Here is a 13,064-nt window from a genome sequence, read left to right on the forward strand (position 1 = left end):
GTGAGATCTGTTGTTTCACAAACACTACAGATGAAGCATTACTCAGCTTCTCTATTGTAACTGCAGAGGAACAACCCACTAGGATCTACTTTTAAAATATCTCCCTGCAGGAGTAGGTACTTTCAATCAGTGAGGTCCCCAAGTATTTTTTCTGTCACAAGGAAATGCTTTTTAACTTGCAACTCCATTTGTCAGGATTTGGCCTAGCACACCATACAGTGGAAATGAAAGGAACTAAATTCTCCGAGTGGAATGCTCTACGAGCAAGCAAGAGTAAGACTAAACGTTGGACAATGTCCTGCAAGCCAGTACTCTAGGACTGTGTAGTGCAGGTATGCTGCACTCTGCAGTCAGAGGGCTGTCAAGAAGCCATGCTCACCTGCAGAAGGGAAACAAAATTAGAACCTCAACACTTGTTGTAATCGCAAGAAAAGTGTCTGTATGCACAACCTCAAGTTAATTTAACAGAGAAACTTTTATGTATAGAGTAATCCACACTCTGATTAGACTGCTGAAAGCAACTGCATTGTCATAACTTTCATAAATACCTATATAATCAAAGTATTTTTCTTAATTACCTCCATTTTTGCATTTGTCCAACGAGGCACTTCTACAATCATATTAAACAGGACCTAAAACAAAAAATGACAGAACTGAAGACAAAATCCACTTGTCAATTAGCATTTTACAATAAGACAAATTCTTTCCTCTGTATTCAGCATCAACATACATCACATCCCTCTGTTCCAGCTCCTTTATGTTAAGTACGAGTCGTTAAATTCCACACAATGATATTCAGCCCCCTTGATTCAACATTTTCCCACCCCACCCCTTTGAAAATGTGAACAACTACAAGTAGTGGAAATCCACATGATGTTTTTTATTCCTGTATCATCAATATTACTCTTCACAGAATGTTCAGAAAGTCAATGGAATGGTTTGCCACAAGGCAGGGGTTCAGTCTACTATCAAAGAGGACTGGACGTTTCTACAGGACATAGTTAGCTTCCCTCAAGCACTAGAAAGGATGATGCTTTGGTTTTTTCCCCTGAGGATTTATTTCTTCAGACCCTCCTCTTTTGCCTCATTCATTTTTTCAAAACCCATGCAAATGCAACAACCACCAACATTTCTGATTCTCAGTCAAAACTGCTTGAAGTAAGGCAAAATGAATCCAAAAGTGATGGCAGAGGAAGACATGGACACAGATACCTCATGTTTCTGTTAGCCTTGTTCCTAATAAAAACAAACTGAAAGTTGTTTTAAGGGGGGTGTGGGGCAATAATCTTAACACATGTAAACTCTCATGTTTTTAGAAGAAAAATAAGTAATCTATGTCCTTCTTGCTGAGGAGGTTAAAGTGACGTTTTCCAGAGGAAAAACTGTGTAATTTGCCATAAGGTTCCTCTTCTGAAGCTGTCAGAGTTAAGCACTATCAAGGAGTAAAGTATTAATTGAAATGGGTAACTAGACCAAACCACCCAGCCATGTCTACAACTTGTTTTCTCCTAGATTACTAACGTAACCTCAAAATATCACATTGCCTGGGACATCTCTTCACAGCCAAAGAAAATTCACATTGGTATCAAAAAATCGCAACAGTTCAGGAAGGCCAAAATATGTTTTTGCGGAAATTTGTAAGAAAAAAATATATAGTTAAACTAGATGAAGATTTGCACTGACTCTTTAACTACACTGCAGCTAAGGCTCAGGCAGACAAATATTTGGTTTTTTGCTCCTTGTATCCTGCAGCTGCAACAAACAAATACCATTACTGGGGTCAATGCCACAGTCTGATTAAAATAATTCCAGCGGTTCTATGATCTCCTCCCAAACAAACCTGGAATATGGAAAGTAAGAAAGCAATGGAAAACCCCAACTGTCACTCAGCTTTTCTTCCATGAGATCACACGCTATGCACAATCCTGACAGCAAATTCCCAGTAAATTTACATTAAATTTGCCATCCATAAGTACTGTGCCCATACTGCAATCAGTGGCATGTCAGGCGGAATCACCTTCCCCAATCAGGTCATAACCAAACGAAACAATAAAAAAAAAAAAAAAAACAAAGAGAAAGGTGCTTCAGATCAGTTTCATAAAGTACATCTTATATACATAAGAACGGCTCAAACAGAGAAGTAATCAGAAAGAGAGCTCAAAGATGTCAACACTAAGGAAACAGAAGAAAGCAACATACATGCAGCAGCAGGTAAGGGAAGGGTTGGAAAAGAGCCAAATAAAGTCTGCACATCCATCTGGGAAACACTTGGAAAAAAGAAATACACAGCATGAGAGCCAGTGCTGACAAGCAACTCTTAGGGAACTGCCAAGCAGGTCAAAGAATTGTTCTGACTGGTAGCTACAGGCAGAAAACTTACAAAGTACTCCCGGAATTACACACGATGCCTTCCCCTCCACCGCAGTCCTGTATTTTTGTTGTTTAGATGTCACTGTATGTCTTCCTGACTTTGTCTAATACAATGGCTTCAGCAGCCTGTAAACCTTGGTTTCGAGCTTTAATTGGTCAAGAGTTATTCCAGGTCTTCACCAAAACAGCTCTCAGGGCTGGACAACAATTGGACTGAAATAAATACAACGCTGCTCTCAAAAACAAAAAAATCACTTGGATTTAACTCAGCTGTAAGAACAGGCCCTCATAACTTGTGGTATCAGTCAAATGTGAATTGTCAAGAGTCTTAAATGTGACAGCCTGACAGATTAATCTGTATGCAAAAAAATCCCCGAAAGTACTCTGTCTAATGCTAAGCTGCCACAAGCATTTACAAGAGATTAATAACTTCATGCAGTGCTTACATTTAAAAATAAGAAGTTTTATTTATAGGGCAATCACATTTTCACAGTGACGAGACAGGATTCACTAGTGTGGAAAGGAGAGCACATACTAGATAATTTGACAGATAGAGAGAAATAATACTCCTCTGTTTTTTTAGGGTTTTTTCCTCCTCTTTCCTACCCTGTTTCCCTCTTTGTCTAAATATCATGCAGGAATTTTTCCATCACTCTTATTTTCCCAGACCAAGCACCTGTTCCTTCTAACCACTTGAAAGTTCTTCCCCATCCCTTGCTGCAAAACCATGCCTACCTCAGCTGCAAATAGAAATGCAAGTGTCAGACACCACCTGTCTTCACAGATTACCATCTGCATATGCCGATCAGTGGTTAGTTTTGGATAGTGAATGCATCTGGTAATTGATATTTTTATTTTAAATCACTAAACCCAAAAATTCCACCTCACCAAACTCCCAAATGAGCACTTCTACCCCCTTCAAGCAATGGTGAGACCACTTCCATTTGACACACCTTCCAGTGATAGAAAAAAGATCTCACATGAAACGAAAACTATTGCTTTGGAAAGTTTACCATTTAACTGCCTTAGTACGACAGCAGTCAACTGGTCTGCCTATGAGATCACTGCTTGCTGCAGTCCAGACTTAATTCAACTCTGCAAGCACCTAATGTAGAAGGGGTTCCACTTCATGACAGCAGACTGTACAACAGGCCAGATGGAGTTGTTCCTACAGGCTAGCCTCACAACAGCTCTGCTGGCTGATGGTTTCTTCAGGACAGTCTCCTGGAGCATGCAAGAAGAGAGGGGGAAACCATTTCCTAGATTCAAAAAAAGGGACAGAACCCACCTGCTAGGGAAGTGACCTGACAGAGCCCAAGAGGGATTTTCAATCCAGGTTAAGCAGCAGCTTGTTTGACTTTGGGTTAATGTGAACACAAGACAGTCATCTGTACTGATGCTCTATTATACCTTGAAAAGGTGATGGGAAAAAAAAAATCCATTTGCTCAACAGAGTAGTCAAAAGTGCATTTCCTAATTCCTAAAAATGAATACACAAATCAGCAGAAAACGATGTCAGAAGGAGCAACCAGTATATCTAAATGATATCCTTTATTTCCTAAGAAATGCATGCTAAGTACATTACATGGGAACTCACATAGGATGTTTGCTTTATCAGGGTGTTTTCTTTAGCACTGGCTGGCAACTCACTACATTTCATTTCAGTTGAACATCATTTTAAATGTATCATGATATCATGTTTGCCGAGACAAGCAAAAGTGTGTCTCACACAGAGAACAGGAACAGTTTTTGTTTTCTGAAATAAGAAAACCAGAGAAAAACAAAAAAGATATACAAATATACTTCAACATACTCGTACAGCAAGTGTTGAGAAAAGCAAGGAAAATACAGACTGTCGTACCCAGGTAAACTGTGAGTCAGCGTTCTCTCCATTAAGACTGATGGGCAAAAACAACTGCTAGCTGTGGTTTCTTACAGAAGATAACTCATTTTTATCAGGGTTTGTTATTACAAACCTGAATATCACAAGAAGAAAAAAAAATTTTTAAAAGCACATTTGTGACACTATTTTTACAACCTACCCTTCTGGACTCACTTGCATACACCCTTCTCAGAAACAATTCTTCCTTACCTAACTTTCCCTTTCTTGTTCAACTATTTCCTTTCCCAGCCTTCCAAAGTTCCTTAGCAGGTGCATGTGAGGGGAGGGTTTTGAATAGGTATGATTTTGCCCAGGGGTTGCAATATTTAATGCTCAACTCTGAAGGTTCGGCTAGGTTGAAGCAGAAATGGAGCAACCAATGCAGAGCGAGGAAAGTGACAAAACAATGAAGAGAGGAACAGAAACTCAGTATAGTTTCATAAAATGACAAACATCACCACTTTTTAAGGCCTGATTGCCATCCACCATCACTCCTGCATGACAGGGAGAAGAGATATGCTAAAGGTTACAATGACATTAATCATTTTTGTAGTAGAGTGATTAAAAAAAAAAAACCTGAAAGCATTAAAGGCAGCACTTGGGGGCTTCCTGACCCTTCCTCACTGAGACACTCTGAGCTCACAAGACAGAAAGAAGAAAAAGCAGCTGTCATTTCAATTTCTTTTCTGTCTGCTCATTTACAGTCTTGCAGGGATTCTCATCAGCCATCAACTGAACATGGCAGCATGCACATGAGGAACTAACAAGAACGAAAAAGATGAGCCTCAGTCCAGCAGTCCTGTGAACAAAAGACGATGTTTAAAAGGAAAAAAGAAAAAAAAAAAAAAAAGAAGGAAAATAAGGACTGTGATGAAATACACCCAGAAATAAATGGAGAGGGGCTTGCTTATAAAATGAGTACCCATGTTATAAGCATTCCCAATGTATCACTTGCTACAAGGTATTTGCCAGTGAAAACAACGAATCAGATGCCAGTAACATCTGGAGACCAAGTATACTGTATTTAAATGAGAAGTCAGTGGAACTTTTCCCATATAAATTAACATGTCACATAGCAAAAAAGGAATGCAGTGCCCAGCATAAATACAAAGTGCCTGCAGCCTCATCATAGTGTACTGCCCTAATGTTACAGTGAAAAGGGAATCACAAACACTATGTCAGTTTTTAACCACAGGTATCCCAAAAGTGGTGTCAGGCATATTCTCTGATAAACTAGTTACTGGAAACATTCACCTGCAACATTACTCAATATCCAACCATGACATGAATGAAAATGAAACACTGACCTTCTGAACTTTAAGGAACCATTTATTTGAAGTTAAGCTTGATCAAATCACTGATGCAACTTTCTCGGTAAACCAAGGCTACTCCATTAGATTTTAAGTGGACTGCTGAGTGAAGATTACTTCTATTCTCAGTATTTTTTGCTAATCTACAAGAGCACAAAACAAGGCCTGCAGCTATTGGACACGTCCATAGAAAAAGGCTGGGAAAGTTCAAGACTCAGGATGAAAGCTTCACTGATAGCTAAAATTTGGAACACAGAAATCCCTGAATACACATGATGGACTCACTACAGCCCACATTACACATACCAAAAAAATGTCTAATGTGACCGAAGAAGGCTGTAGTTAGAATACAAAGTCAGTACAAAGTTTGCACCTGTACTGCATGACAAATGGTGACAGCTTTTCTTATGAAACATACCAACTTTATCATAAGACAACTCTGACACCAGTTCTGAACACTGTTCGAAGCATAAGGCCCTCCATCAGATCACCTATTCAGGCTCCATGATCACTCTGATGACCCCTTATATCTCACCTGCCTAGTTAACTTATCAGAAGTTTTTGCTTGACAGAAGCAATTCAGCTGAAGTCCACAAGGGCATTCCAGCACTGCACAACCCACAGGATACAACAAAACAAAAGCTGTCTTGTTTCCTTCTCTGTATTTTTTTTTTTATTTCCCAAATGCTCTTGTGGGTGTCTGCAAGTTAGAGGACTATAACCTCTACATGCTTGGACAGATTCCTTACCAAGGCCAACATTTTAAATAAAACTTCGCATTCAGGAACACCTGGGTCCTCTGAATGAGATGACATGTGAATACTTTACCAAAGACATACAATGACAAGTAGATTAGAAACCCTTTCGCTACAGCAGGGAAGCAACATGTCACATTTGTCTTGAAAAGAAAACAACGACCTCTTCAAACCTTCTTCCTGCTAGACATGGAAGACCATATTCAACAATCTGCCTCTGACAGTTTTAACTGTAACCACAGTGGGAGCACCCACTCTTCCAGACAGAGATGTGAAACTTTTGATACCTTTCACAGAGATTTATGTGAGCAGGAGTGGATTCCAAGTGCTTGCAATGCTTAAGACAAAGCACAGGTTCAGATTGCAAGCTGGTGATAATTCTGAGACTGAAGCTGAATATGATTTCTTTCAGCATAGTTTCTCTCAAAATAACTTTAGTCTTCAAACAGCCAAAAAACATCTGTGAAAGCAAAAAGATCAGTTGTCAACAGTTGGCTGCACAGCAAAATTTAATTGAGATTTGGGAAGGTCTAAAATGTTGCAAGAAATGGCTGCACTACTGAGAACAGTTCATACAGAAACACCACGGCGTTTCCCTTAGAACTACAAGCTGAGACTGCAAAACAGCTAACAGACTTGTACGATGTGCATTCTCCTATCCCATGAATGTTGAAAGCTGAAACTCCTCTATTTTGAGACTTGTTTTTCCGGCATCAGGAATGCCAAGAACAACTTAAACTAGATTAGACAGACTGAAGAGACTCATGCAGAATTATCTTCATTTTCCATAGCTAAACTGCCATCTGATGAACACCAGTTCAGCATAATTTAACACTCTTAAGAGGGCTTGCCCTTGTCAAAAGTAACAAGTAACTGCCACCCTAAAAGCACAAGTTTTAAAGATGCCACTGTGTTTCCAGGGCAAGAGGAACTATCACCTTTGAATTCTGGCCAAATTCAGTGCAAGGATCAACTGAACACCAGGTATCAATAATAGCCTTTGCATCCCTAGACAACAGTAAGGAGTACAGTGCTTCAAAGGTCTTCAGAAATCAGTACATGGCATTAAATTCCTTGTTTTCCCTTTAACCCCTGATTAAGCCAGGCTTTCCCTACATACAAACACACAGGGATGCATTTCTCACTAAGCCAAGGTGAGGAGAGCTTCTGAAGAGCCCAGTGTAAGAAACTGCTTTCCTGAACACAAAGATCCCTCTATTTTCTCTCCTACCCAACTGCCAAACATGATGATGAAAAAGGGTTTTCTAAATTATTTGCATTCTCACATTTCACCATCTAAGTAAAGACCAAGCACGTTTGGGAAGCCCATAGCCTGCATGTTTGTTTGCTTACTTGAATCAGAAGCCCACAAAGACTGGAATGTACCTTTGCCTTTGCTCATTTTCTGTAGTTCTATTAAACCCCAGTCCAGAGCTCTCTCATAGCAGGAGTTATGTGAAGCAGCTTCAGAGTCTACACTGGCCCAAGAGCTGCTCAGCCTCACTGGCATTTTTTTCCCCCCACTCCAAAGATCCAGAGATCAGAAAAAGGGTACTAGAAATGTGTTTTTCAGCAAGCTATTATGATTCCCACTACACAGACAAATGCAGTTTTGAACAGTTTTAGACACTGCATAAAACAGGCTTCGCAACTGGTACTGTCACAGTATTCATAAGGAGGTAAGAAACAGAATACTTGACTTCTAGCAAGAGCAGTAATTAAGAATTCATGCTGCAAGACAATGATTTCGGAGAAAGGCTACTGGCACGTACTGTTTCTCCTCAACGATTCATCTTTCACGCATGATTCTCTGTCTACTAAATCGTACTTAAACAGGCATCAAGTAACAGGAAATCTAAAAAGCATTACCTAGGCACTGTAGCTTGAATGAATCACAGGGCAAAGAGAAAGAAAATATATAGTGCAGGATTGCATGGGGACTGTTGTACAGTAGAACCAGTGTATCACACACTAATTGCAGAACTATGAGAACCCAGACAGTTAGGACAGTTCTTTCACATCAGATGGGTAGTTACAGTTTTGCAATATGATGGGACAAACAGATATCAGAAGATTGCGACACACACCCACACATCACGGCATTAAAGAATAGTTTGCTTCATTTTTTTCTTTCACTTTCTTCTACTAAGTTTTAGGTACTCCTACACCAGGGAAAGCACTGCAAAAAATGCTACATTTTGGGAAAGACACCTGCATAAACATATCTCGTTTCACAGAAAAAGCCTGAGCAGACCTTCCATGTTTTTTTGGGCTTCTGATAAGCCTAACTTCAGTGCTGGTTAATACTGAACCATTAGCACATGTGACTTTTCTCTCTTTGGGCTCCCAGATGAGTATCGAAAACAACATATCCTCAGTTCTAAAAAGCAGATACTAAGTCTAATTTCTGCCCTAACGTATTTATGATTTCTGAAGTTTTGTATATATACAAAAGATTACCCACAGTCACAGCATAATGAATATTTCATTAATGGAGGTTTTACGGCAAATGTTTCTGAATGCAATAGAAAAAAAGATAACATATCTATGCTGCAATAGTCATAACGAACTTTTCAAAGACTGGTATAAAAGTCTTTGCCTTTGAGAACATCTTGATGAATAAAAGAATGCTGACATTTCTGGCTCATTCAAAGAGGAGAATATTAAATCCCTTTAAGCCTTCTTCTCCTAAAAGACTTGCATTTAAAGATATGTCAACCATATTCAGTGAGAGCAAGTTCACTCTGCAGAATAGTGAAGTGATGTTGGAAAGGAAATAGCAGGAATAGTAAAAAAACCATAAAAGCTTAGCAGTACCTCAGTTCCAGTAGTCTTTGACCTTTTTGCTGGAATCTCTTTATCCTATAGAGAAAGAGTGAAGTAAAGAGTTACAAAGAAAATTAGAGAGCAATACTGTATTCGCATAAATACAGACAACGGTAATTTTCAATGCAATTGAAACATCCCTTTGTGAGCATAAAGGCCTACACTACAACTTTTAAAAGTAAGTACTCAGTTCTATTTCATTGTGAAATTATAACCTTCCAGATGTTAACAGAGGAAGATAAAAATGTACAAGGACACATCCGCTTTCTCCCAGCTACTAAAAAACTTAAGCAGCAATTTAGGCCTGTCCTCAACTGAAAAACACAGTCATCCTTCTGTTCAGTTGAAAAAGATAAAAACCAAAATAAACAAACAAAACCAGTATGAAAAAAATAAGGCTGGAGTTATCCATCACAAAATAAAGTCCACAAAGCTTAGACCAGGGAAAGGAAAGAATATAACATACAACTCCTTATGTCCTCCTCCTGCAAAGATGGCAAAATTAACAGAGACCTTCACAACAACTCCTTTCTTGCTCCCCCTTCAGGCCCCAATATCCTGTGGAATCCTTGCTCACACACCAAAATTAAAACCTCTCCACACTGATCAGACATCGCTGTACTATAATCTAATCTACAGAAAAATCAGAGACTATAATCCACCTCTTCAAACCTTAAACTCTAGATGCAGGGACAGCAAAGCCCCCAGGAAACACGTGATGAAAACGCCCATTGCTTTTCCAGCAATAGTACCCACTGAACAGAGCATCTTAGTAATGACTCTCTGAATGAGACTTACCTCTTCCACAGAACAGCATGCTTAGGGTCTTGCTGATCAAAAAGGTTTCATGCGTATTTTTAATCTCTCGGTTTAAATAATTCAAGAGATTGGTTCATTAGTTCAGAAGTCTCATTCTGAACATGTTACAGCTGCTGACCTTCCCTCACCATTCATATCATCCATAGAGACACAGCAACAAATCAAGAAAACGTCCGAAACCTTCCCAACCTGTTTGTGTAACAAGCATACCATAATAAGCAACCCTAAGCCTAAACCAAAGACTGGCAGTTCCCACTGGTGACACATAAAACAGGCATTTCATTATTGCTATAATGAAACTCCAGGGAGTGTGGCTAACAAGACGTGAAAGTGCTCAGCTGCACCTCACGCCCTGTAATTCTCCGAAGGTGCGATTACCACTTCTCTCTTGGGCATTATTGTTGGCTTCCAATTATAATGCTCCTTTTGGAAGTTAAAGAAATACACCGTAAGTTACATAATCATGTGCTGTACATCTCCTACTGCAAGGAAACGTACACTTTTAATTGCAGATGTAGAAAATTGCCAAATTAAGAAGAGTAATAGTAAGAAATTAATTCAAGCACACATAAACACAAACCTTAAACACAGAGAATTAACACAAGATACAGTGAGGGCTCCCCCTGCCCTCAATCACTTGGAGACTTAGAGACGCCTAGGCTCGTCTACACAGTAATCATCATGTTTCACTGCAAGATACTGAACTCAGCAGAGAAAATCTGGTGGAGTTATTGTGCCTGTATTACATAAGAAAACAGCCTGTGTTAAAGTGGTACTTTCTGATGCTATACATTTGTCCGTTAATTGCTAAAAAAAAAAAAAGCGATGGCTTTTAAAAACTGTATTTTTACCTAAAGAATACCAACAAAACTGTTATTTTGAAATTAACTGTCTTTCAAGGCGTAAATACATACCTCTTTAGATCCAGCAAACAGTGGAATGTCATGAAATGGGGAAATATATTTACCATCTGCATTCTCTGAAAAACAAAACAAAAAAGTAGCATTACAAATCTAAAGATATGCCAGAAGACGTTGGTACTGCTATTATGCATTACAGAAATGTACGATATATCACAATTATGCATTAGTTAAAACTTTTTCTGAAGTTTAATTCCAAGGACTAAAATATAACCTATGTGCAGGACAAGGAATTTGATTGTTTGACAAGGATTCACTGGAATCAAAATCATTGCTTTAGTATTCAATACAACACTTTTCTTCTAACTACCTGTCAATACAAGCTACGTAAAGATGACCTCCTCCCCAACAATACAAACCATTAACAAAGGAAAAAATACCAAGGGAACCTCATTTCCATGGGGTATCAATGAATTCATCTGGGTTTCTAGCAATGCTGCCCTTGTGACTTCACTGTATTTCTAATAAACTGAGTTTCATGACCACAAAGAGAAAATCCCCCAACACAGTAGGCCAAAGTCTGACCAAAAGAATAAGTGAGGAATGGGACAATTGTTCAGGCCCTAGACATGAAACACCACATCTCAAAAACAGCAGAAATTGACATTAACTTAATGGGGGCCCAGTTTGCACCTCAGCCTTGCTCCCACTGTAGAAAGGAACAAAATCCATTGGAGTTGATGTTTAAGCTTTTCAAACTACTCAGAAATTGTTCAATATACTAAAAGCCCAAGTACTGCATCAAAACAGAAACATCAACAACAATATAAGGTGCTAACACAAATCCCAAGGAACTTCTCCTCTGCTAACCCCTATTCACAGTAAAGGGGAAAGCAGACAAGGGACTTCATTTAGCTTTGGACTGCACTCTGACCACCTCTGCAAAGAGTAAACGGTAGTTGTTTTTGCAACTCCTGGAAGCCTCCCAGATGCTCCTCCCAAATAAAACAAAGTTTAGTGGTAAGCTGCTTATTCCCACTAACTAAAGTGACTTTCTCTAGATGAGCTCCTGCACTGGCAGCCCCCTGGGGACCGAGCACAAGGCATCTCTGGCAGGGTACCGGTGACAGGGTACAGAACGCCTCCTTCGCTTCTCTCACACCACCAGACGTCAGAATTAACTACTTGTAAGTCAACGGATCAAAACTGTACAAAACCATGGCTAGAGAAGTGGCATACAAACAAACAACGTTGTTACTAAAATGCGTAATACTGAGACTGCAAGCCACCAGCTCTCACTCGGTTTGGAGAAGCCTCCTGGAGCTCTGCCCATGCCCTTCTGCTGCCTCTTGCTGCTGCTGGCCCCACAGGCCCCTCGGGGCTGACGCCCCGTGTTTTGGACGCCAGCCTCTCCTCACCGTGACGTTTCTGGAGGGAGGGCTGGCCTCGTCCCAGGTAACAGGCCATGCTCCCCCTGGGCGGTCATACCGCAGGGGTGAGGCGAGGCAAGGGTCCCAAGGTTGTCCTTAGGGTCCCTGAGCGCCCCGTGGCCTCTGCGCCCAGGCTGCCACAACACCGCACCACGGCAGCGCTTCACCCCCCGCGGCCCCAGCACCTCCTCACCCTCCAGAGGCCTTCGCAGGGCTGACGACGGGCACGGCTGTGCCGCGCACACCAGGCCCAGCATCCCCTCCGAAAGCCCATCTGCCAGGAAATCCCCTCACACTCTCCACAAAAAAATGCCCCCCGGAGTTGAGAGCGGGAGCTCAGGGGCGACAACTCAGCCAGCCCGAGGGACCTTGGCGGGAGCGGGGAGCCGCCTCCGCCGCCTCTCCCCGCCGCCTCTCCCCATCGTGCCCCCCCGCGAGGCGCGGAAGGAAGGGGCTTGTCGAGCCCGGGGGCTGCTACTTACTAAAGTAGAGGCGGTAATCGGGAGAGTTGGGCCGCCCCCGCTGCTCCGTGCCGTAGCGGGCCATGGCGCCGAGGCAGCGGCGCGGCGGCCGCCCCCACCCCCGCGCCGCCAGCAGCCGCACCAGCCCCGGCGGCGCGCGCATGATGGCGGCGGCGGCCGCCTTCCCTCCCCTTCCTGCGGCTGCCGGGCCTGCGCCGCTCAGCTCAGCTCAGCTCAGCTCAGTGCCGCGCCGGCCCCCTGCCCCGCCTGCCCCCGCCGGGAAACCGCGCAGGGCGGCGGAGGGTGCTGCCGGCCGCCGGGGGCTGCTCCCTTGTCCCCCGCCCGCCTCAC

The 13,064-nt window shown here is 41.7% G+C and overlaps 1 protein-coding gene across 3 annotated transcripts in view; it reads right to left on the reverse strand.

Annotated features, from left to right (window-relative positions):
- PPA2 (inorganic pyrophosphatase 2) overlaps positions 1–13,023 on the reverse strand; it is a 38,566-nt gene extending 25,543 nt beyond the window's left edge. The window contains exons 1-4 of one of the 3 annotated variants that reach the window (XM_074866859.1): positions 12,735–13,014; positions 10,877–10,941; positions 9,135–9,179; positions 579–632 (exon numbers count right to left, since the gene is read on the reverse strand). In XM_074866859.1, the coding sequence (XP_074722960.1) occupies positions 579–632; positions 9,135–9,179; positions 10,877–10,941; positions 12,735–12,876 (306 nt within the window). In that variant the 5' untranslated portion in view covers positions 12,877–13,014. Of the gene's footprint in view, positions 1–578; positions 633–9,134; positions 9,180–10,876; positions 10,942–12,445; positions 12,572–12,734 lie in introns of those variants that run through there. The other 2 variants (XM_074866861.1, XM_074866860.1) reach the window with 2 other exon arrangements.
- Between the last annotated feature and the right edge of the window lie 41 nt (positions 13,024–13,064).

The sequence above is a fragment of the Strix uralensis genome, chromosome 4 (assembly GCF_047716275.1).
Source record: "Strix uralensis isolate ZFMK-TIS-50842 chromosome 4, bStrUra1, whole genome shotgun sequence".
NCBI classification, from domain to species: domain Eukaryota; kingdom Metazoa; phylum Chordata; class Aves; order Strigiformes; family Strigidae; genus Strix; species Strix uralensis.